This window comes from Coregonus lavaretus, assembly GCF_964263955.1.
Source record: "Coregonus lavaretus genome assembly, chromosome: 14".
NCBI lineage: Eukaryota > Metazoa > Chordata > Actinopteri > Salmoniformes > Salmonidae > Coregonus > Coregonus lavaretus.
Genome location: NC_140001.1, coordinates 36,247,442 through 36,272,136, shown reverse-complemented (window position 1 = coordinate 36,272,136; position 24,695 = coordinate 36,247,442). Strand labels below are relative to the sequence as shown.

At 41.4% G+C, this 24,695-nt stretch overlaps 1 protein-coding gene across 1 annotated transcript; it reads left to right on the top strand.

The window, feature by feature from the left end:
- Positions 1-23,474, top strand: LOC311141331 (secreted frizzled-related protein 1-like). The gene is made up of 3 exons (XM_084176627.1): positions 1-755; positions 4,558-4,638; positions 22,041-23,474. The coding sequence occupies exons 1-3, from the start codon at positions 230-232 to the stop codon at positions 22,364-22,366; spliced, it is 933 nt and encodes a 310-aa protein (XP_084032753.1). The 5' UTR covers positions 1-229; the 3' UTR covers positions 22,367-23,474.
- Positions 23,475-24,695: the final 1,221 nt, after the last annotated feature.

Genomic DNA, 24,695 nt, shown 5'->3' with positions numbered 1-24,695 from the left:
GTGTGAGTCAGTAGCAGCAGAAGGGAACGGAACAGCGGGGCTGCAACAAGAGGAGGCAGGAGTGGAGTTATACTGAAACCTGAAACTTTCTACTCAGAGAGCATTTATCAACTGGAGCTTTTCTCCATTTTATTTTTCTCTTGAAGCAGGTCTGTTCTATTCTATAGTGAAAGCTCCATTGTGAGCTGCATTTTACTTTTATTCTGCAGACTCTCCTCTGTTGTGAACAATGAGGTCCATTGAACCTTTGTGCCGTTGGAGAATCATCCCTCTTGCTTTGACCATGGCACTGGTGTCTATGAGCAGAGCCTCTGAGTATGAATACATGAGCTGGAAATCGGACATGTACAATGGTGGCCGCAGCTATGGCAAGCCTCCTCAGTGTGTGGATATCCCAGAGGACCTGAGGCTGTGCCACAATGTGGGCTACAACCAGATGCTGCTGCCTAACCTACTGGAGCATGAGACTATGGCTGAGGTGAAGCAGCAGGCAGGCAGCTGGGTGCCCCTGGTGCATAAGAGCTGCCACCCGGGCACCCAGGTGTTCCTCTGCTCCCTGTTTGCCCCAGTGTGCCTGGAGCGCCCCATATACCCCTGCCGCTGGCTGTGTGAGGCTGTACGGGACGGCTGCACCCCTATCATGGAGTCGTTTGGCTTCCCCTGGCCTGAGATGCTCACCTGCGACAAGTTTCCTCAGGACGACGTGTGCATTGCCATGACTGCACCCAATGCCACTGAAGCCACAAAACCCACAGGTAATGCTATACCTACCTACCTACCTACCTACCTACCTACCTACCTACCTACCTACCTACCTACCTACCTACCTACCTACCTACCTACCTACCTACCTACCTACCTACCTACCTACCTACCTACCTACCTACCTACCTACCTATCTACCTACCTACCTACCTACCTACCTACCTACCTACCTACCTACCTACCTACCTACCAGCAGGCAGCATGCCTGTCATCATATCTAGATATAGAATTACATATAGAATCCCATGTCACCAAGTGCCAGTCATGTTTCTAAGTCCTAGTCTGGTACCAGATCTGAAACTGAGCAATTGCTTGGCACAATGTGTAAATAGCTGAGGTGTTGGCTAGGAGTTTGTAATCTGTATTGTTGAATGTACATTATGTTCTTCACTTGGAAGCAGTTTTTATTACAATTTATTTAAAATCTGATACACATCTTAATGCATTTTGTGGATGAAGCATGATAATCTGTAATAATCATTATCAAATATCTGGATTTTCCCCCTTGTATTGTGGAATACAAAAAGCAATGTGAACCACAGCATAGTATCCTATAGGGAAGCTCAACATAGTATCCTATAGGGCAGGCTCAACAGAGCTGCAGTACTTGACTGAGATAACAAACAGTCACTACTTTGACATAGTGTGAGAATCGACACCCATGCAGTGCTTCAGGTGGCAGAATGTTGTTTCAGGGGTTAAAGTCTGTTTGTTGATGTCAAACCTGATGCAAATGAACCATTCCCAACCCTTTGGGGTCATTTTTCCCATGACTGCTTAGATTACCTCTAGATTAGATTATCTCAAAAAAATATAAGAGCGAGATAGCATAACCTTTATTTAGTTATTTCAGAGCAATAACTAGACTACACTGTCTTTACCAAGAGAGAACCTCTCTTTGGAGCAAATATTAAGTTGCTCGCTACTGACAAAGAGAAGTGATGTTATAATTAATATTTTAGCCTAATACTCCTTTAACAGATGGTAGCAATTTATTTCAAGGTGCAATTTATGAACTGGGAGGCAGTCCAGCCACAGAACTAATACATCCATTAATTACCATTTTATATTAACCTCTTAACTACTGGCCTCTTCCTTTGAACCCCCCCAAAACGTTAACTCAACAGACAGAAACAACATGTAAAGTTTAATTTGAATAGCAGATACAGAAGTATACGAATGATGAAATAATGAATACCAGAGGGACAACGATGAGGAGAGATAAAAAACAAACAGACTATCAATTCTGCTAATGTAATAAACTGTGTTTCAAGGCTACAGTGAACTCCCACAGACATCAGGTCCTTGCTGCCTGTTTGCCTATCTGCCTGCTGGGATACTTGGCTCGAGACTACCACAACCTCACTGGGATTGCGGCCCAACCCTATTTCCTAGTGCACTACTTTTCAGCAAGACCTATATGGCTCTGGTCAAAAGTAGTGCACTATATAGGGAATATGGCGCCATTTGGGATGCAACCACAGTTTCTGGACTGAGTTATGTTCAGAAGGACTAGAACTACCTACAGATGTAGGATCTTAATTTGATCACTATGTTGTTGCTGAGAATTTTCCTGCACAGAAAATGCAAACTTGTAGTATATTCAAGGTTTAAAAAAATTATAATTTCCACTTTAACATTTCCGGCTTGATTTGCCCTAACAAAAAACGTATCAACCCCTACAAAAAATGTCCAGTCATTATAATCCACATTATAATTTACATTACCCGTTGCTTCAGGATTATTTTCCTGCTGTAGCAAACTGGCTCAAATTAAGATCCTACATCTGTTACAGCTTGGCGCTAACAGTAAGTCAGACATGTTTTGTGCACAACATCATGAAACATGGGACTAACACATTACATGTTGCGTTTATATTTTCATTCAGTGTAAATGCTGCAGAAGGCCTTTCACAATCAAAGGACAAGTTTTGTCTAAAATTCTTGTTCCTGTCATGGGTTGTAATATTTTATCGCCATGTCAGTGTCCCTGGCAGGAACTAGTAGAATCTCTCTTGGAGCGAGTTGGAAAGGCTGCTCTGCTCTTTTCGAGAGGTGTCCCAGAAGGGGAATTACAACCACCTCATGCAGATTGCTCATAAATAAAAAATTACTTTCCATCATCAACCTCATTACATTTTGATCTGCGTTGCACATGCATGCTGCAAAACAGTGTTAGCTTAGTGCTAAAACATTTGCTATATTCAGAACATGAATAGCTCAGTCTTACAGCGAACTGATATGGTGACTGGTGACTTTCCAGTCCAGCACCTAAGAAGAGGTCTTTCTCGCTCCGTGGTGCTGCAGTTACACAGCACTTACTGTATATCTGAGGTAGTCCCTCTTTAACTGGGACGTGTTGGTCTGAGGGGGCCAACATGGTGGTGTGTGTGGGCAGGAGCCCAGCAGCCTGAGAAAAGGCTCCTCTTGGAGCTCGGGGACCACACAGAGATCCACAGGGTGTATCCCAAATGGCACCCTATTCCCTATATAGTGTACTACTTTTGACCAGGGCCCATAGGGCTCTAGTCAGAAGTAGTGCACTACATAGGGAATAGAGTGCCATTTGGAACACAGACAGTCTCCAGAGGTCACCTCTTATCATATGTGTCAGCACTTGCGATAAATAAATCAGAAAACATTTGCCCAGTCAGAAGCCCAGCAGGCCACAGGGTCGGTCTTGTTTTAACCCCACTCTTCTCATTACAGGGCCGTTAATGTATTTGTTGTTCTGCATCTTCATCACTGTTTACTGACAGGAACCTAAAACCCCCGGAAAAATATGTGCTAGTTAGTGATGTACAAATCACTGTTCAGTTTAATGGGAAAAAATGGGAAAAAGAAGGAAATGCATTTGAATGAATAAAACATCAAAGCAAAATAAGGTTAGAAGGTCATGCATTTTGATATAAGTTATTTAAGGAGCCTCTCCACTGCTGACTGCTAAACAAGTTTGAAGCTAGTGATAATATATTTAGAGTAGGAACAAGGTGAAATTGAAAATATAGCCTCTTTGACTCTGTAAACAGTGCTTATTTTCACAAGCGCTTTCCACCTGGGTGTAACTTTCACAAGCGTTTGTCAAACACACGTAATGGACAACTGGCAATCACAAAAAAACAGGATAAGTGTTTGTAAATGTGTATTTATATTTTACCATCTGTACAGTTGTTTAGAGTTTAGATGTTGAACCTTGCAGTACTCCAAATGTTGTTTTGGCTTTTAAAGCCAAGCTTTGCTAAACTGTTTGAGAAAGAACAGAACAGTTATTTAATTATTGAATAAATGTGTTTTCATTAAATATTCATGAATATAGCAAAAAAACAAAAAAGGCATTTCTGTCCATTGTTGGACATTACGCAGTCAGAATCGTTCATTGTTTTTAATCATAATGTCAAAACATTCTAAAATGTTCATATGGAACTTGGCTCCTGTAACTGAAAATAAATGTATATGAAAGCCTGAGTGGAAGAGTTTCCAGTTTCAGTCAGTCATCTCTCTGTCTTCACAATCAGTAATGTAAGTCTAAAGAACACGTAACAGTTAGTGTGTGCATGCGTGTGCGCACATGCATTTCCGTGTGCTTTCAGATAACTTACAGTAAAACAGGCCTCCAGGACAGATTGATTGTGATTGCGTCAAGTTAGCATAGACTCCAAAGAGATCAAAACTAACCACCCAATTTTGCATTTGTTCCATTTGTTCATGGCTATGTTACCTGGTTGATTATTGTGACAGTGCTACATGTCCTGCCCTCTAAAAAGACTCTCTCCTCCCTCCCTCCCTTCCACAGGTTACTCCCCCATCTGTCCCCCATGTGACAACGAAATGAAAACAGACATAATTCTAGAGCACATGTGTGCCAGCGAGTTTGGTAAGCATCTCCTAACCCTAACACTACCATTTTCATTCAGTTTGTTAAGCATCTCCTAAACATACCGAAGAAGAGACATACACACACGCATGCACACACACACTCACACACAACATGTTTTGTCATGTAAAGTTTTCCTATGGGCTACTATACCTACAGTATGGATCGTGTTAGCCGACACCAGAGGTTGCACTCTCCATGGCATAGAAGCCTATACAAATGGAACCACATACAGTGGAGCACTACAGTATGTCTATACCTGTAGCTCTGGAATATGCCCCAGATCTAATGAGCCCTCCCACCTTTGGTCTGCAGCCCCTCAAAGTACATTGTAAGATCTTTACAAAAGCAAGCTTCGAGAAGTTAAAGTGACACTCTTGCCAATAGGATTTATTACTTACATGCAATCCCTGACTCTTGCCATTCTGGTTACATTAATGAGCTTGGTGCTTTATCCCAGCTATAGATCATGTTCTATAGAGACCATAGCACCACACAGTCATCCCTTTGTATGATATTAAAAGTGTGGTCTTTAGTGAGGTTAATAAGTCTATTGGAAACAAAAAGCCTCTGAAAAGAAAAGCAAGTTACTGCAGATGAACAGTTATACAAGAAGAAAAAGAGAACAGTCCCACAATAATTGGTTAGTTTAGAGGCTCATGGATTTAGTTCCAACTGACTGTATTTTACAAAGTGCAATCTAGAGCCATAATTATTATGCTTAATTCTATGTAAAAAATATGTTATTTTTTCTGCATATCTAAGCATACCTCTTGAGCTGTCTGTATCTTCCTGACTGGTGGTTATTTAAAAAGAATAAACTAAATATTGTTCTCTGCATATCTGCTAAAATCTGGGTAAAAGATCGAAAGGAATGTGAATCTTATTCAGTATATTTAGTTATTGCTTACTTTTCTAATGTCTACCAACCTTGCCAGCAGGCATAACAGCTAAGATAGTCAGACAAGCTAGCTACTCTAACTTGATAGTCTGAAATGGCTTCTTGGTAGCTAATTATGAGATTGGGAGATTGGGAACCTATCTGGGCTAGCTACCCAGCTAACAAGGAACGTAACTGAGACATTTGTAACATTCCCCTTAAGTCTTCCAGAGGTACTGAATGTCATAGCCCGTTTGGGACATTATAGGCACATTCATAACATTTCTAATAAGTATTATAGAGGTTATAAATATCAGGTCGCAATACAGACGTTCCTTAGTAGTCCATGAAAAGTTCTGAATATCATGTTATTTTGGAGATTCTAGAAACATTTCATAACGTTACATTTAGAGCAATGGTTTGTCTTCATATAACGTTACAATCGGAATGATAGAAAAACATTTTGGAACATCGTCTGTAAGTTTCACAATAACGTTATCATGACTTATGTGGGGACTAAAATAACTTTGTGGTCACGTCCTGGAACGTAATTTTGTTAGCTGGGTAAAACCAACTTCATGAAATTGCTAGGTGACTAGTAGTATTACAGAGAAAGTATTCAGACCCCTTCATTCTTAAATTGAAGAAGTTTGGAACCACCAAGACTCTTCCTAGAGCTGGCCGCCTGACCAAACTGACCAATCGGGGGAGAAGGGCCTTGGTCAGGTAGGTGACCAAGAACCTGATGGTCACTCTGACAGAGCTCTAGAGTTCCTCTGTGGAGATGGGAGAACCATCCAGACGGACAACCATCTCTGCAGCACTCCACCAATCAGGCCTTTATTGGAGAGACGGAAGCAACTCCTCAGTAAAAGGCACATGACAGTCTGCTTGGAGTTTGCCAAAAGGCATCTAAAGACTCTCAGACCATGAGAAACAAGATTCTCTGTTCTGATTAAACCAAGGTTGAACTCTTTGGCCTAAATGCCAAGCGTCACGTCTGGAGGAAACCTGGCACCATCCCTACGGTGAAGCATGGTGGTGGCAGCATCATGCTGTGTGGATGTTTTTCAGTGGCAGGGACTGGGAGACTAGTCGGATCGAGGCAAAGATGAACAGAGGAAAGTACAGAGAGATCCTTGATGAAAACCTGCTCCAGAGTGCTCAGGACCTCAGACTGGGGTGAAGGTTCACCTTCCAACAGGACAACGACCCTAAGCACACAGCCAAGACAACGCAGGAGTGGCTTCGGGAAAAGTCTCTGAATGTCCTTGAGTGGCCCAGACAGAGCCCGGACTTGAACCCGATCGAACATTTCTGGAATGACCTGAAAATAGCTGAGCAGCAACGCTCCCCATCCAACCTGACAGAGCTTGAGAGGATCTGCAGAGAAGAATGGGAGAAACTCCCTAAATACAGGTGTGCCAAGAAGACTCAAGGCTGCAATGCTGCCAAAGGAGTAAAGGGCCTGAATACTTAAGTAAATGTGATATTTCAGTTTTTGCTTTGTCATTATGGGGAAAAACAATTGAATCAATTTTAGAATAAGGCTGTAACGTAACAAAATGTGGGAAAAGTCAAGGGGTCTGAATACTTTCCGAAGGCACTGTATGTTATAATTTGTTTTAAAGGGCAAATCTGTGCCCCCTATGGCCTTTGGGTATATTGTGTATATTTGACCATAAACATACTGTACATGTCAAAGGTTCAAGCATATTTTCAGTAAAGTAATGTTTCATGTTACATAGATTTGCACAATTTCATGCTTGTTCGTTGATACATTATTTTAAATAAACTCTTTGGTCAGTCACACATAATGGTCGAAAAAAGAGATCTGTCTTTCATTATCAGAGAATTTATATAGCTTTGACCAACATTTCACCATGTCTACTATCTGACAGTACTCAGGGTAATTGTTCTTTCTGAGTATAAGAATGCTGGGATTAGTATGTGAAATTGAAAAGATTTACAATTTGTATACTCCTGGGGATCATTCTTTCAGACGTAATGGATTGATGCAACAACTGACCACCAAGTAAATTGTGGTCCTCTGTAGCTCAGCTGGTAGAGCACAGCGCTTGTAACGCCAGGTTAGTGGGTTCGATCCCCGGGACCACCCATGCACAAAAATGTATGCACGCTTTGGATAAAGGTGTCTGCTAAATGGCATATTATTAAACTAATGTGAACAATCTTGAGAAAGATCTCCTCTTGGGGGTTACTAACATCAATTTACCTTGTTTTCTTGGCCATATGCTTAATTCTCACAACTTTACATATAGACTGGAAAAAGTTACTGCCTTATTCCGCTAGAAAAATTAATTATAATAAGCCATTTAGCAGACGCTTTTATCCAAAGCAACTTACAGTCGTGCGTGTATACATTTTTGTCTATGGGTGGCCCCGGGGATCGAACCTACTACCTTGGCGTTACAAGCGCCGTGCTCTACCAGCTGAGCTACAGAGGACCACAATGAATTGCTAGACAACCATCAGGTCTTGCCATAGATTTTCAAGTAGATTTAAGGCAAAATTGTAACTCGGCAATTTAGGAACAAGTTACTGCCTTGATCCGCTAGAAAAACAGAGCTCGGGATTTTTTTACCACTGTGAATTAATGTCACGGTTTGTATTACTTTTACATTTTTTACATTTTAGTCATTTAGCAGACGCTCTTAAACAGAGCGACTTACAGTTAGTGAGTGCATACATTATTCATAAATTTTTTTTTACATTTAAGTCATTTAGCAGACGCTCTTATCCAGAGCGACTTACAGGAGCAATTAGGGTTAAGTGCCTTGCTCAAGGGCACATCAACAGATTTTTCACCTAGTCGGTTCGGGGATTAGAACCAGCGACCTTTCGGTTACTGGCACAACGCTCTTAACCACTAAGCTACCTGCCGCCCCATTTTCATACTTTTTTATACTATTACCCTTTTAAATGCTAATATTCTGTAACTAATGAATTGCAGCTCTAAAGTCTTTATTTGGCAGGTATTTAAAGTTGTAAATGAGGATGTTTATTCTGCTGTCTGGCCTTCTGGAGGTGTCAGGAGGGTTGCACGTTAAAGCTTAATTCCTATTGGTCCAAATCACAGTCTCTGATGTCACGTATGGTAATGTCTTTCAGCTTGTTTGGTGGCTTGACATCCCATCCCATCCACAGTGTGTCAATGCAGTGTAGCAACAGCTGTTAGAATGTTTCGTTTTTCTATGCAATTTTTAAATGCATTGATAGTTTCTCGCATGCAGGGACACTGTGAATTCAACACACCTTGAGGCAGTGATTGTATGCAGAGAGAATGTGCACAAGTTTACATGATGCTGTGCCATATTTTAAATTGCTATAAGCTGGCCTCCAGGTTTTTGGTGGTTTCCAAATCAATTCCAAGCGCCAGACCTTGGGAAGACGGACTTTGTGCACTTCTTATTTCAGAGTTGTTCTCAGGGAAAGCTAATACACAAAGTTATGTGCAGTATTTTAAATAAATTGTCCCCATTTTTACACGGTAATAACTTTTCTGTCCTCAGAATCTTTGGTCTGTTTCATCTCTGATTAAGACAAATGTTGTTTTGATACCTTGACATAATATATTTAACGCTTGACATCTGAGCTTATCCAAGCAGGCTGATTATGGCCTCTGATAATGTTAGTTAAATTAGACTTTTATTGCAACCATTAGACCCAATCACAGCAGGAGTGTCCCACAAAGAGAGAGTCCCAACGCCCATGAGAAAAAAACAGGGAAATGTCCTAAATGACTCCCTATTCCCTATATAGTGAACTATTTTTGACCAGGGCTCATATGGCTCTGGTCAAAAATAGTGCACTATGTAGGGAATAGAGTGCCATTTGGTATGCAGCCAGGGGCTGCTCTGCTTGCAGTGTGGCAATGCCATGGGCAATAGTGGTGGGTTTGCTTTGCTGTACCAGTTGGGCAACATGTAAACAAGACATTTTTATGCTAGATGTTCTAATTGTCTAAAGAAATGAGAGAAGAGGTTTCTAACATGGCTGCCACAGGTTTTAATTTTATTTTATTTTATTTCACCTTTATTTAACCAGGTAGGCCAGTTGAGAACAAGTTCTCATTTACAACTGTGACCTGGCCAAGATAAAGCAAAGCAGTGCGATAAAAACAACAACAACACAGAGTTACATATGGAATAAACAAAATGTACAGTCAATAACACAATAGAAAATCTATATACAGTGTGTGCAAATGTAGTAAGTTATGGAGGTAAGGCAATAAATAGGCCATAGTGCAAAATAGTTACAATTTAGTATTAACACTGGATTGACAGATGTGCAGAAGATGATGTGCAAATAGAGATACTGGGGTGCAAATGAGCAAAATAAATAACAATGTAACAATGTAAATAACAATATGGGGATGAGGTAGTTGGGTGGGCTAATTACAGATGGGCTGTGTACAGGTGCAGTGATCGGTAAGCTGCTCTGACAACTGATGCTTAAAGATAGTGAGGGAGATAAGAGTCTCCAGCTTCAGAGATTTTTGCAGTTCGTTCCAGTCATTTGCAGCAGAGAACTGGAAGGAATGGCGGCCAAAGGAGGTGTTGGCTTTGGGGATGACCAGTGAGATATACCTGCTGGAACGCATACTACGGGTGGGTGTTGCTATGGTGACCAATGAGCTAAGATAAGGTGGGGATTTGCCTAGAAGTGATTTATAGATGACCTGGAGCCAGTGGGTTTGGCGACGAATATGTAGTGAGGGCCAGCCAACGAGAGCGTACAGGTCACAATGGTGGGTAGTATATTATATTATATTATATTATATATTATATTATATTATATTATATTATATTATATTATATTATATTATAGTATATTATAGTATATGGGGCTTTGGTGACAAAACGGATGGCACTGTGATAGACTACATCCAATTTGCTGAGTAGAGTGTTGGAAGCTATTTTGTAAATGACATCACCGAAGTCAAGGATCGGTAGGATAGTCAGTTTTTTACGAGGGCATGTTTAGCAGCATGAGTGAAGGAGGCTTTGTTGTGAAATAGGAAGCCGATTCTAGATTTCACTTTGGATTGGAGATGCTTAATGTGAGTCTGGAAGGAGAGTTTACGGTCTAACCAGACACCTAGGTATTTGTAGTTGTCCACATATTCTAAGTCAGACCTGCCGAGAGTAGTGATTCTAGTCGGGCGGGCGGGTGCAAGCAGCGTTCGATTGAAGAGCATGCATTTAGTTTTACTACAGTTTAAGAGCAGTTGGAGGCCACGGAAGGAGTGTTGTATGGCATTGAAGCTCGTTTGGAGGTTTGTTAACACAGTGTCCAATGAAGGGCCAGATGTATACAAAATGGTGTCGTCTGCGTAGAGGTGGATCTGAGAGTTATCAGCAGCAAGAGCGACATCATTGATATACACAGAGAATAGAGTCGGCCCGAGAATTGAACCCTGTGGCACCCCCATAGAGACTGCCAGAGGTCCAGACAACAGGCCCTCCGATTTGACACATTGAACTCTATCTGAGAAGTAGTTGGTGAACCAGGCGAGGCAGTCATTTGAGAAACCAAGGCTATTTAGTCTGCCAATAAGAATGCGGTGATTGACAGAGTCAAAAGCCTTGGCCAGGTCGATAAAGACGGCTGCACAGTACTGTCTTTTATCGATCGTGGTTATAATATCGTTTAGGACCTTGAGCGTGGCTGAGGTGCACCCATGACCAGCTCGGAAACCAGATTGCATAGCGGAGAAGGTACGTTGGGATTCGAAATGTTCGGTGATCTGTTTGTTAACTTGGCTTTCAAATACTTTCGAAAGGCAGGGCAGGATGGATATAGGTCTGTAACAGTTTGGATCTAGAGTGTCACACCCTTTGAAGAGGGGGATGACCGCGGCAGCTTTCCAATCTCCGGGGATCTCAGACGATACGAAAGAGAGGTTGAACAGGCTAGTAATAGGGGTTGTGACAATTTCGGCGGCTAATTTTAGAAAGAAAGGGTCCAGATTGTCAAGCCCAGCTGATTTGTAGGGGTCCAGATTTTGCAGCTCTTTCAGGACATCAGCTACAGTGAGGGAAAAAAGTATTTGATCCCCTGCTGATTTTGTATGTTTGCCCACTGACAAAGAAATGATAAGTCTATAATTTTAATGGTAGGTTTATTTGAAAAGTGAGAGACAGAATAACAACAAAAAAATCCAGAAAAACGCATGTCAAAAATTTTATAAATTGATTTGCATTTTAATGAGGGAAATAAGTATTTGACCCCCTCTCAATCAGAAATGTGTATTTTATACAGGTAACGAGCTGAGATTAGGAGCACACTTAAAGGGAGTGCTCCTAATCTCAGCTTGTTACATGTATAAAAGACACCTGTCCACAGAAGCAATCAATCAATCAGATTCCAAACTCTCCACCATGGCCAAGACCAAAAAGCTCTCCAGGGATGTCAGGGACAAGATTGTAGACCTACACAAGGCTGGAATGGGCTACAAGACCATCGCCAAGCAGCTTGGTGAGAAGGTGACAACAGTTGGTGCGATTATTCGCAAATGGAAGAAACACAAAAGACTGTCAATCTCCCTCGGCCTGGGGCTCCATGCAAGATCTCACCTCGTGGAGTTGCAATGATCATGAGAACGGTGAGGAATCAGCCCAGAACTACACGGGAGGATCTTGTCAATGATCTCAAGGCAGCTGGGACCATAGTCACCAAGAAAACAATTGGTAACACACTACGCCGTGAAGGACTGAAATCCTGCAGCACCCGCAAGGTCCCCTAGCTCAAGAAAGCACATATACAGGCCCGTCTGAAGTTTGCCAATGAACATCTGAATGATTCAGAGGAGAACTGGGTGAAAGTGTTGTGGTCAGATGAGACCAAAATCGAGCTCTTTGGCATCAACTCAACTCGCCGTGTTTGGAGGAGGAGGAATGCTGCCTATGACCCCAAGAACACCATCCCCACCGTCAAACATGGAGGTGGAAACATTATGCTTTGGGAGTGTTTTTCTGCTAAGGGGACAGGACAACCGCATCAAAGGGACGATGGATGGCGCCATGTACCGTCAAATCTTGGGTGAGAACCTCCTTCCCTCAGCCAGGGCATTGAAAATGGGTCGTGGATGGGTATTCCAGCATGACAATAACCCAAAACACACGGCCAAGGCAACAAAGGAGTGGATCAAGAAGAAGCACATTAAGGTCCTGGAGTGGCCTAGCCAGTCTCCAGACCTTAATCCCATAGAAAATCTGTGGAGGGAGCTGAAGGTTCGAGTTGCCAAACGTCAGCCTCGAAACCTTAATGACTTGGAGAAGATCTGCAAAGAGGAGTGGGAAAAAATCCCTCCTGAGATGTGTGCAAACCTGGTGGCCAACTACAAGAAACGTCTGACCTCTGTGATTGCCAACAAGGGTTTTGCCACCAAGTACTAAGTCATGTTTTGCAGAGGGGTGAAATACTTATTTCCCTCATTAAAATGCAAATACATTTATAACATTTTTGACTGATCATGTCTTTGTCAGTGGGCAAACATACAAAATCAGCAGGGGATAAAATACTTTTTCCCCTCACTATATCTGAATTTGGGTGAAGAAGAAGCGGGGGGGGGGGCAAGTTGCAGCGGAGGGTGCAGAGCTGGTGGCCGGGGTGGAAAGCATGGCAAGCCGAAGCAAAATGCTTGTTGAAATTCTCGATTAGGTTAATCAATAACTGAAGCATAACCTATGCTTTTAGCTTGACTCTTTACTGGGGGACTAACATTTGGTCATGTTTTTTTATGAAGCAGTACCGTTGAGCAGATGTTATTATTTTAGATTGTAGCAGTGCAAAAATGTGAGTCAATATTTGTCTGACATGATGTTCCTCTGAACTGGCATGATCTCTTCTTATTTTGTCCTACAACTCATGCAAGGATGGGCTTGACTCGAAAACAACTATTATATGGTGTGAAAGATCTGTCATAAATTTTGTGAGAGGAGAGAGAAATGGTTGAAATGTGAAAGCAATTATGACATGATTTGATAAAGATCCGTTTCTACCTCTACAAAGCATCTGGTCACGTGACTCGTGAGCCAATCTATTATTATGCTTTCATCACAGCACTTTTGGTCAGACCAAAATGGGTCAGAGGGATAGCTTATAATAGATGTAGATTGATAAGTTAAGTGCACTACTCTAGACTTTCACTATGCAATAGCCTGCCTACTTTGCAAGTAAGAGATGCTGAATGTACTTTTTATCACTAATATTCACATGGGTATATGGCCATATATTTACATGTACAGTATAACTGTAGAGACAATGGCATAACTGTAGTCAAAATTCACCTATACCAGGCCTAACTTCAGACTGTGTAGTTGATAGGTTACCTCAGTCAAGGCAGCTAGCTGGAAGAATCTGTGACTTACATAGAAGTCAGTTTTATTAATCTGTGTAGACTAATCATGTCAGAAATATGCCTCCGCTGGCACAGAATGAGCATTTTTGCTCGCTAAAATGCTCAGTTCCTGGAAAGATCTCATTGCGAAAGGTCTGTTCTCATTTAACAGAACCCATGTTAACAGAACCCAGTGTGAAACCCATACGGAAAAAAATACATATACAGTGCTTTCAGAAAGTATTCATACCCCTTGAACTATTCCACATTTTGTTGTGTTACAGCTTGAATTCAAAACAGATCAAATTTATTTATTTTGCTTACCTATCTACACACAATACCCCGTAAGTGAAAACATGTTTTTAGAAATTTTAGAAAATGTATTGAAAATGAAATACAGAAATATCTCATTTATATAAGTATTCACACCTGAGTCAATACTTTGTAGAAGCACCTTTGGCAGAGATTACAGCTGTGAGTCTTTCTGGGTGTAACGTGTACGCTGGGAGTCGGGAAGCAAGTACACGTTACAGATTAACGCCTCACCAAAGGGAAGCATCAGGGAGTTTTTTTTGTTTATTTGTTTTTGGTGGTGACGTCTGGTCCGGGTGCCGCTGCCGAAGCAACCAGCTGGCTCATCAGGCTTCCATGCCTCAGCTGGCTCGACAGGTTCTCAGGCCTCGGTTGTCTCGTCAAGCGTCCGTTGCCGACACTACCGGGGATGCCTCAGCTGGCTCGAGAGGTTCACAAGCCTCAGTTGGCTCAGCAGGCTCCCATGCCTCAGCTGGCTCGTCGGGCTCCCATGACTCAGCCGGCTTGTCAGTCTCCCATGCCTCAGCCGGCTCGTCAGGCTCCCATGCCTCAGCCGGCTCGTCAGGCTCCCATGCCTCAGCCTGCTCGTCAGGCTCCCATGCCTCAGCCTGCTCGTCAGGCTCCCATGCCTCAGCCTGCTCGTCAGGCTCCCATGCCTCAGCCGGCTCGTCAGGCTCCCATGCCTCAGCCGGCTCGTCAGGCTCCCATGCCTTAGCTGGCTCGACAGGTTCCCGCAGCAGAAGCGATTGGCCGGCTCCTGGTCCCCGGGACCGTTCCTCCGGCTGGAGCCGCGCATCAGGGAGGGGGTACTGTCACGAATTCTCCCTCTCCGGCGTTCGAGGTTGCCAGTCTGCTCATTATTACGCACACCTGTCACCATCGTTACGCGCACCTGCGCCTCATGAGACTCAGCTGGACTCAATCACCTTCCTGATTACCTCCCCTATATATGTCACTCCCTTTGGTTCCTTCCCTAGGCGTTATTGATTCTGTTCCTGTGGTTATGCGTAGACGCTACTGCTATGTTGGCTCGTTCCATGTTTGTTGTTTTATTAAACGTTTCACCTGCACCTGCTTCTCGACTCACAGCGTCTTCGTTACACTGGGTAAATCTCTAAGAGCTTTCCACACCTGGATTGTGCAACATTTGCCCATTATTATTTTCACAATTCTTCAAGCTCTGTCAAATTGGTTGTTGATCATTGCTAGACAACCATTTTCAGGTCTTGCCATAGATTTTCAAGTAGATTTAAGTCAAAACTGTAACTCGGCAACTCAGGAACTTTCACTGTCTTCTTGGTAAGCAACTCCAGTGTAGATTTGGCCTGGTGTTTTAGGTTATTGTCCTGCTGAAAGGTGAATTCATCTCCTAGTGTCTGGTGGAAAGCAGACTAAACAGGTTTTGCTCTAGGATTTTGCCTGTGCTTAGCCCTTAACGATCACAAGCATACCCATAACATGATGCAGCCACCACTATGCTTGAAAATATGGAGAGTGGAACTCAGTAATGTGTTGTATTGGATTTGCCCTAAACATAACACTTTTGTATTCAGGACAAAAAGTGAATTGCTTCGCCAAATGTTTTGCAGTATTATTTTAGTACAAACACAGGATGCATGTTTTAGAATATTTTTTATTCTGTACAGGCTTCCTTCTTTTCACTCTGTTAATTAAGTTAGTAACTACAATGTTTATTTAACTAGGCAAGTCAGTTAAGAACAAATTCGTATTTACAATGACGGCCTACCCCGGCCAAAACTGGGCCAATTGTGCGCCACCCTATGTGACTCCCAATCACGGCCGGATTGTGATACAGCCTGGAATCGAACCAGGGTCTGTAGTGATGCCTCTAGCACTGAGATGCAGTGCCTTAGACCGCTGCGCCACTCGGGAGCGGTGTAGTTGATTCATCCTCAGTTTTCTTCTATCAAGCCATTAAACTCTGTAACTGTTTTAAAGTCACCATTGGTTTTCTTCCTCTCCGGCAACTGAGTTAGGAAGGACACCTGAACTTATTTAGCCTTTCCATAACAAAGGGGTTGAATACTTATTGACTCAAGACATTACAATTTCAGCTTTTCACTTTAAATTAATTTGTAAAAAAGACGATGTTTTTTGCCCGCACTACAGACGGCTATATCGGTCCACTAATAAAGGACTAGTAAAGGCCCAGTGCACAACTTTTGTGAGATTATTTTTTTTTGTGTATTTGTATTAATAAATATTATGATTTTTCAGGAGGTGCTGCAGCACCCTCAGCACCCCTACTTCTCGGAGCTATGCTGTTACGTGAACTGAATTCTCATTTTAATATGGTAAAACTATTCCTTGTTAAATATTTATTTCAAAAGAAACATAGTGTAGTGTAAAAGCAGGTGAGCTGGTTCTACTCTTTTTGGCCATTTTCTGGTGTTTTGTGGTGAAAAACTGTGCGGGTGGAGCATAACACGTCAACCCTGTTACCCGTAGATAGACAGGCTAGAAATGTTTGAACAATTATATATTTTTTGAATGAATCTTGCATTCAATTGCCCCTCCCTGTTGCACACAACAAGCTTCCTTTCCCCCTGTCACAAGGGGATTGATGGCTGATTTAACTAGTAATTACCAGCTGGAGGGCCGTTACGAACGCTCCATAACACCGCTAACAATTCACTGTAGAGCCATATAATACTACTCATTGGAAGCACAAGACCTAGACCTACACTTTGAGCATTGTACAATGTATAGTTTTTGTTTAAATCGCTAAAAACTGAAATACAAAAATCTTGGGCGCAAAGCTGAAGAGAGGCACTTCCTATAGTCATTTTTTTAACCTCTTGAGATGGGAAAACATGTTTTTTATGAAGTTGAACATGTGCTCTTTCTGACAGAATGTAACATTTGGTGAAATCAAAAGTATTTCTTTTTACTCACCATCACAATTTAAATGATATCACTGCCAAAGTTCTGGCTCGGGGACCCCAAAAAACGATTGATTAATACGTAAAGAGTAATTTAAGAAGCCGAATTTGGAACCACCTTGACCACCGTGTAGACTAGATGTCATAGCCATGCATTTCTGGAATAGATGTCAGGCATTACATGCATTTGAGCAAAGATGCAAATGTATTACGTGACGTTAAATATATTAAAATGTATTTGTGTTTTTTTTCTAATGGGAAGAAAGGCTAGTATAATTGTGTGCCATTGTTTGAAGTCAGGAATAATTGCTTCCTTCCAATCTCACAATCACATTTTGACATTCTCAGGTGAGTTTATCTAAATAAAATTTTATTATTTTGAGAAGAGAAGCGAAAGCTTTTCATTCTTTTTGGTTGGATACAGGACAATCTGGCAGAGGAAGAATACATGTGTTTGTAAAAGACATGGAGGCATAGAAATGTGTTGGTTTTAAGTAGAAGGGTTGTTTCTTGAAGGTCTGCTTGACCATATGTACTGTACAGTGACCCGAGTTTGTGTTTGTCTCTGAGTAACTGAACTGCAATTTCAGCTTCAACAAAATCCAAAGTTCTGTTAACCAAACGTTATGTGTTGGGTGATCATGATCAACCATGAGGAAAATAACATATTTAAAATACAATTGGAGATTGCTATATAGCTAGCTAAACTCCTCCCAGTCCCTTGTTCCTCAGAGATCCTGATGAATCTATTTCTAAACATCAGCGCTGTCTACTCTGCTGATGGTTTTATGGTACATCCCACTCAACACTTTGTTCCCACCATGATTTATCTCCATACTTAAACTTTCATTACCACAGCTTTTTGTTTCACATCTCCAGAACACTTGAATTCAAACCCACCATGCCCTACTTCTGACAGCTGGCTTTCTCTCTGGTGGTATGGGTAATTGCACCATCCATCCCTCCCCATGCTAATGCAGTAAATGAAAGTGTAGCAACCCTGGACCTGATCTAGACTGATCACATAGTATGTGTCCCAAATGGCACCCTATTCCCTATATAGTGCACTACTTTTGACCAGGGCCCATACAAGCCAGGTGAAAAGTAATGAACTATGTAGGGAATAGAGTGTCATTTGGGACGTAGATATTGGCTCACGGGGCAGACAGGTTCCATGGTTGTGAATGGCTGAGGGCTGTGTTATTCCATGGTTGTGAATGGGTCCAGGCCCAGCTCACCACCTCCTGCTGGGTTTATGACACCATCTGAGCTGTCTGAAAGCCTGTCTCGCCCTCTAAACCAGAAGAGGAAATCAGGTCAAGGGTCGGGGACAAAGGTTACAGCCTAGATGCCCACAAACTTTATAGCATTGCAGATTGAGTGCTTTGCATTTGTCCAGACCTGAGACCAACGACAGATGGAGATAACGTTGAAGATAGAATGAGAGTTGAAGCGCAGTGTTTATGCAGTGTTTTCTATTTTCACCCTGGTAACGTTGAAAGGAAAATTTGCTAAATGATTGTAACGCTCGTGTCAGATGATAGTTTGAGGTGAATAGTTTTCCGAAACAGGGGCCCAAAATAAATAGTAACATACATTCTAGTTTAACTGCCCCGAAGGCACTTCAGATCAGTGGCTGAACCTTTTCCCCTGAACAGTTAAAACCGTAGCCTACCTGGTCAGTCACTGTACTGTACACTTTGCCAGGCCAGGGAGATATGTACACAAACAACACAAGGTGCAAAGAAAGTTCAGCACAGAGTTTAAGCTGGATTTATCCTGATAAAGTGGTTTCAGGGGTGGGCTAGACCTTATGTTTTATGACTCGCTAATTATGAAAGCTGCCCATTTTGATTTAATTGAACACTAAGCCCTCGTCACAGAGACTTTTCATGGACCAGAGATGGAGGATAAAGGTCCTAATCCCGACCATGTGCACTGTTAATACCTGGAAAACCACAGAGACTGTTATTTTTCTAACACTTTAATTGACAATGGGAAGATAGAGGGGCAATAGATGAACCCTAAAACGTGGTACCTATAGTTCATGTAGAAGCCTATTAAGAGTTCAGATATAGTAGTCTATATTAGCTATTCAAGTCTTTATAGAAGAGGACCATGGTGCATTTTAAGTAGGGGACTATTTAGAGTTCAGATATATAGTAGTAGTCTATATTTTCTATACCAGTCTTTACCCCTACCTGTAAGCTACACTGATAATAATGTATGTTGTTTTAGTTAAGTATTCTTATTTTTTAATCAGATTTTCAAAGACAGATCAGCCAGCACCAAATCTTGAGCAGCAGTCAGTTTACCAAGTGCAGGTGCAAATCCCTGTATTAAAAGATCACAAGATGGTCACTAATCTGGTCCGTAGATCAATGGACTGGAATCACAGCAACATGCCATACTTTTCCCTTATATTTCCATGTACTGAAGTCACCTGCACTCATGCAGTAGCCTGCTTTACTGTGTGAGGAGATGAAGCGGTAGGCCTATACCCATATAGGCTGAGTCTACATCCCAAATGGCACCCTATTCCCAATATAGTATACTACTTTTGACCAGAGCCCTATGTGCCCTGGTCAAAAGTAGTGCACTATATAGGAAATAGGGTGCCATTTGAATAGAGGCTGAGATTTGGACCACCATGGGGTTGACTCGTGCACCATTTCAGAAGGGGAGGTGGAGGAAACAAAGAGATTATGAGGTTAAATAGAGTTTAGTGAAAGATCAGACAGATTAAGAGAAATCAGAGGCCCGGTGTGGGATTTGGAGAGATAAAAGTAAAAACAAAAAAAAATATTAATATTCAGACATTTGGTGGGTGTAAAATTGTGGCAATACTTGGCCACATATCAAGAGATGATGAAAGGCAGGGTTACAATGTACTGTAGCATCAAATGTTTCACTTTCTTTCAGTGACAAACAGTGGTGGTATTGAAGTGGTTTTATTGAAGGATCCCTACTCCCTGAGCTAGACTTCAGATATATTGAGGGAGATGAATGATCTACAGAACTTTCCCAAAATATCCAGGTCTTCCAGAAAACCTGGTTGGAAGATTCCTGGAATCAGAAGAAATAAGCAGGAAATCCGGAATCTTCCAACCAGGATAAAAAAAAATATTTTAAAAATAATTTAGGTAAAGCTAGAATAATTTTTCAACCCTATGTGTTGCATTTCACAAATATCTGTAGATCATTCATCTCCCTCAATATATCTGAAGTCTAGCTCAGGGAGTAGGGATCCTTCAATAAAACCAATGAGATAGATAGAGGGTACTTAGAGGAACAAAACCCCAGGTCCTGTTACATCTGGAGGGGCACAGGGCAAACAGAGCGGTAATTTGAACATTCCTGTCCAGTGAATGGAACAGCAAATGTAGACAGATCAGTTTCCCATAGAGATTAATTCATCTGGATGCTGTCTCTTAGTCATCATGTCCATGAAACACAGAAATACTTTACTTATCATAACTAGCACGAAGACCTTACAGTGTGAGGTTGATATAGAATACCCATATCTTTGGCTACATCCCAAATGGCACTCTGTTCCCTTTACAGGGCACTACTTTTGACCAGGGCCCTGTATAATCCCCTCCATTCTCTCAGCAGTATGTTAACACTCTTATCTTTCCTCAACCTGGTCTCAGAGCATTTCATATTATTCTGTATGTAAATCTGAGACATTCCATTTAGTATGATATGTTCCGTTTCGTATGGTATGTATTCATTTGTGGATGTCTATTACCCATTTCGTATGATATGTAACGAATTACAATTCATGTTATATGTTACGAATTTGCTGAACGTACAATATCTTACGAATTTTCAAATCCTGTTATATGTTACGAATTCTAGCCAGGTGGCTAACATTAGCTAGCTGGCTAACGTTAGCTAGGCTATGGGTTAAGGTTAGGGTTGAGGTTAGGAGTTAGGGTTAGGGAAAGGTTAGCAAAAAGGGTTATGATTAGGGGAAGGGTTAGCTAATAGGTTAAGGTTAGGGGAAGGGTTTGCTTACATGCTAAGTAGTTGAAAAGTAGCAAAAAAGTAGTAAGTAGTTGAAAGTTGCTAATTAGTCTAAAATGCTAAAGTTGTCCATGATGAGATTCGAACTCGCAACCTTTGGGTTGCTAGACGGTCGCGTTATAGCGTTAGGGGAAGGGGAAGGGTTAGCTAACATACTACGTAGTTGCAAAGTAGCTAAAAAGTAGTAGTTAGTTGAAAAGTTGCTAATTAGCTAAAATGCTAAAGTTGTCCATGATGAGATTCGAACTCGCAACCTTTGGGTTAACAGACGTTCACATTATAGGATTAGGGGAAGGGTTAGCTAACATGCTAAGTAGTTGCAAAGTAGCTAAAACGTAGTAAGTAGTTAAAAAGTTGCTAAAATTGCCCGTGATGAGATCTGAACTCGCAACCTTTGGGTTTCTAGACGTTTGCGTTATATAACATATAACATTTGCGTTATATGCCTACCCATCCACCACAACCAACCACTCTACTTTCGTTCTTGCCTTAAGTAAACATTTGTCGTATGCACCCATACCAAACGTAACATATCATAATAATTTGAGTGTCCCAGATTTACTTTACTATGTTATGTCTAGTCTATGAGACCAGGCTGCTTTCCTTAATGGTCCTTGGTGTCTGGGGCCTAGCTAACTAACCACTGATACCCTCTTTTCTGCAACCTAACCTTTCGGGCCTGTTGTCTTGCCACAGAGCCCCTGGCCCTAGCACAATGCATACACAGGGATTATATGACTGTCATACTGCTCTGACATTAAATATAAAAGGAAAAGTGCCTCAAGCTAACCATAGATATGATTCAACATGCTGAGCTAGCCCACAAGCTAAACATTTATCGTAACATATATAAGAATACACGTTACTGTTTTTAACAACCGCCTTCTTTCTTTTGATGTCTATTTGATTGTAGCTATCAAGACCAAGATCAAGGAGGTGAGACGGGAAGGCATGGACCGCAAGGTGATTCTGCAGAAAAGGAAGAAGCCGTTGAAACTGGGCCACCTGAAGAAGAAAGACCTAAAGAATCTGGTTCTGTACCTAAAGAATGGAGCCGACTGCCCCTGCCAGCAGCTGGACAACCTGGGCAACACCTACCTGATCATGGGCCGCAAGGTGGACAAGCAGTTCCTCCTGACAGGCATCCACAAGTGGGACAAGTCCAGCAAAGAGTTCAAAAAGGCCATCAAGAAACTCAAGACCCACAAGTGTCCAGCTTTCGAGAATGTCTTCAAATAATCAGACCCAGCCTTTCTAGAAGCATCTCATCATCATGCTGCATAAGAACTTGCACAACCAAACAACCCACATTTGTTTAGCTTTTTATTGTTTTTGTTTATATATCTATATATATCTTTGTATATTTACAGACCTGCTTTGAATTTCCTGTCGTCCATTTTCCAGTTGAGCAGTGTGATCATTGAGACCTGGTGGGTTTCCAGTTATCTGAAAAAGTGCCACTGCACCCCCTTCCTCCTGTACTGAAACCATTTCCACTTTTGTATGTAGATACTTGTGTTACACACTCCCCGAATGTGCAGTAAAAAGACCACAATTCAGTGAGTTCTGCTGAAATGGATGGATTTGCTCCTATCGAACATATATTAGTAGATCATAGAATTTACAATTAGATCATATTGAATAGATCATACAGAATCAACAATTACTTGTATTTTAGCTTTAAAAGCCATATCATAGAGAAGGCACGGATAGGGTCATTGAATAACTTATTGACAATAGTATGATAGTGTGTTCTCACCGGATTGTCTCATCAAAATAATGACTGCACTACAGTTGATTTTAAGAATCTCGTACTCTCTTCAGTTGCCTCATTTGTTTCACATTTTCTTTGACTTGAAAAAATATATACAAATGTCAATCCAATCAATTCCAGTGCATCAACTGCATCATCTGAGTCAATATAACTTTTGCCTAATGGTACAGTATATGAAATGTACTCAAACTCTGTATGATACAGAACGCATTGTTCAGTATTTCAATTCAAATGCACATCAGTTTCTTGAGTGGTTGCTCCAGTATAGAATAATGAAATCCCTTGCATTTGTATATGATGTCAGATAATATTTGACCAAAGTTTCCTTTCTTTTTTGTTAATGCAGTCTTAAATTGCTATCCCTCTAGATTGACGTTCATTAAGTTTGTGACAACTTTGTGTAGCCTCACATTTTGTAAGTGCTAATAGTGGATTGACAAATCTGTATTTTAATTGTTTTGTTCAGTATTGCTGGTCCATCTTAGCACTATCGCGTTAAATGACTGAAAATGTGAATGTCTGCAGTGCATTTCTGCCCCTTGTTATGTACATACACATTTTACATAAATATAGAAAACAATGAAATGTTGTCTGGAATCCTTTTTCCATTTCACATTGTGTGACCTATAACATTTTTGTAGAGATATTACTCCCAGTCTTGTTTGCGCTCATGCAGTTGAAGGTGGAATGAAGTACCAAGTGTGGCTTGAATTACAATGATACCCATGGCTTATACTCACACACCACAGAAATAAAATGGGAAACCACATTCAGGGCATGGTACTATACAGTTAATTGTATGGAATGTCAGCTTCCTGCGTGTAATGTCCATAATTATTTTTAAACCTCCATACTATTTGCACATGTTGTGAATTCTTGGCTTTGCATTTACATTTACATTTTAGTTGTTCTGATACCTTAGGCCTACATGTAGACCATGGTACGATCTAAAACTTCCAAAGGGCGCTGCTCCGTGGCTACCCGCAGCTTGTGTGTTGTGTTTGGCGTTTTGTTCATGTATGCACAGAGCTGCAAACAAAATTTCCCCACGGGGATGATAGTCATTGTCTTATCTTAAAGAACTGACACACTAACACAAACCTGTGCCCTCAACTCCTCCAACACATACTGTACGCATCATGTACACAATGGGTTAACATACTGTACTTTAGTTTTAATGCTAGTTAAACCTAATTGTCAGGGATTTACAGCTTCTTCAGGTAAAATTAGTTACACTTCACGAGGAAGACCTCAGACTTTTGGCATTGACGCTGCTCTTAAAAGTACAATAAGTGAGGAAGTCTTAACATTCAGTAAACTTAAATTTTCCGCTTTGCTGATGATGTGATGCACGTTGTCTGACGCTGTAAAAACAGAAACAGGAGATCCTGTGCCAGACGGAATAGCTTGTGGGAGTTCAAAGACAGTCCTCATCATGGAATGCAGGACATGGCTGTCAAACAGATTGGAGTAGTTCTTGTTGAAGCCAATTTGACATCTTCAAATTTATGGAATAAATGGATCTCTCATGCATGCTGTTTTTATTACTTTTCTTCAGACCATGTCCTACAGACAACACAGATTCTTGTCTTGACGTCTTACCATTCCACTAACATTCAGTGTGGTTTCACAGGCTGTTGGTAGCCTGGTATGCCGTGTATATTATGATAAATTAATTGAGATATACATCATTAACAACTTATGTTGACAGTGAAATGCTATCTTAAGCAGAGGGAATAAGGCAGCAATGTCTAATCAATTGTCGAAATCATTTGTTTGCAGAATATTTGGCTT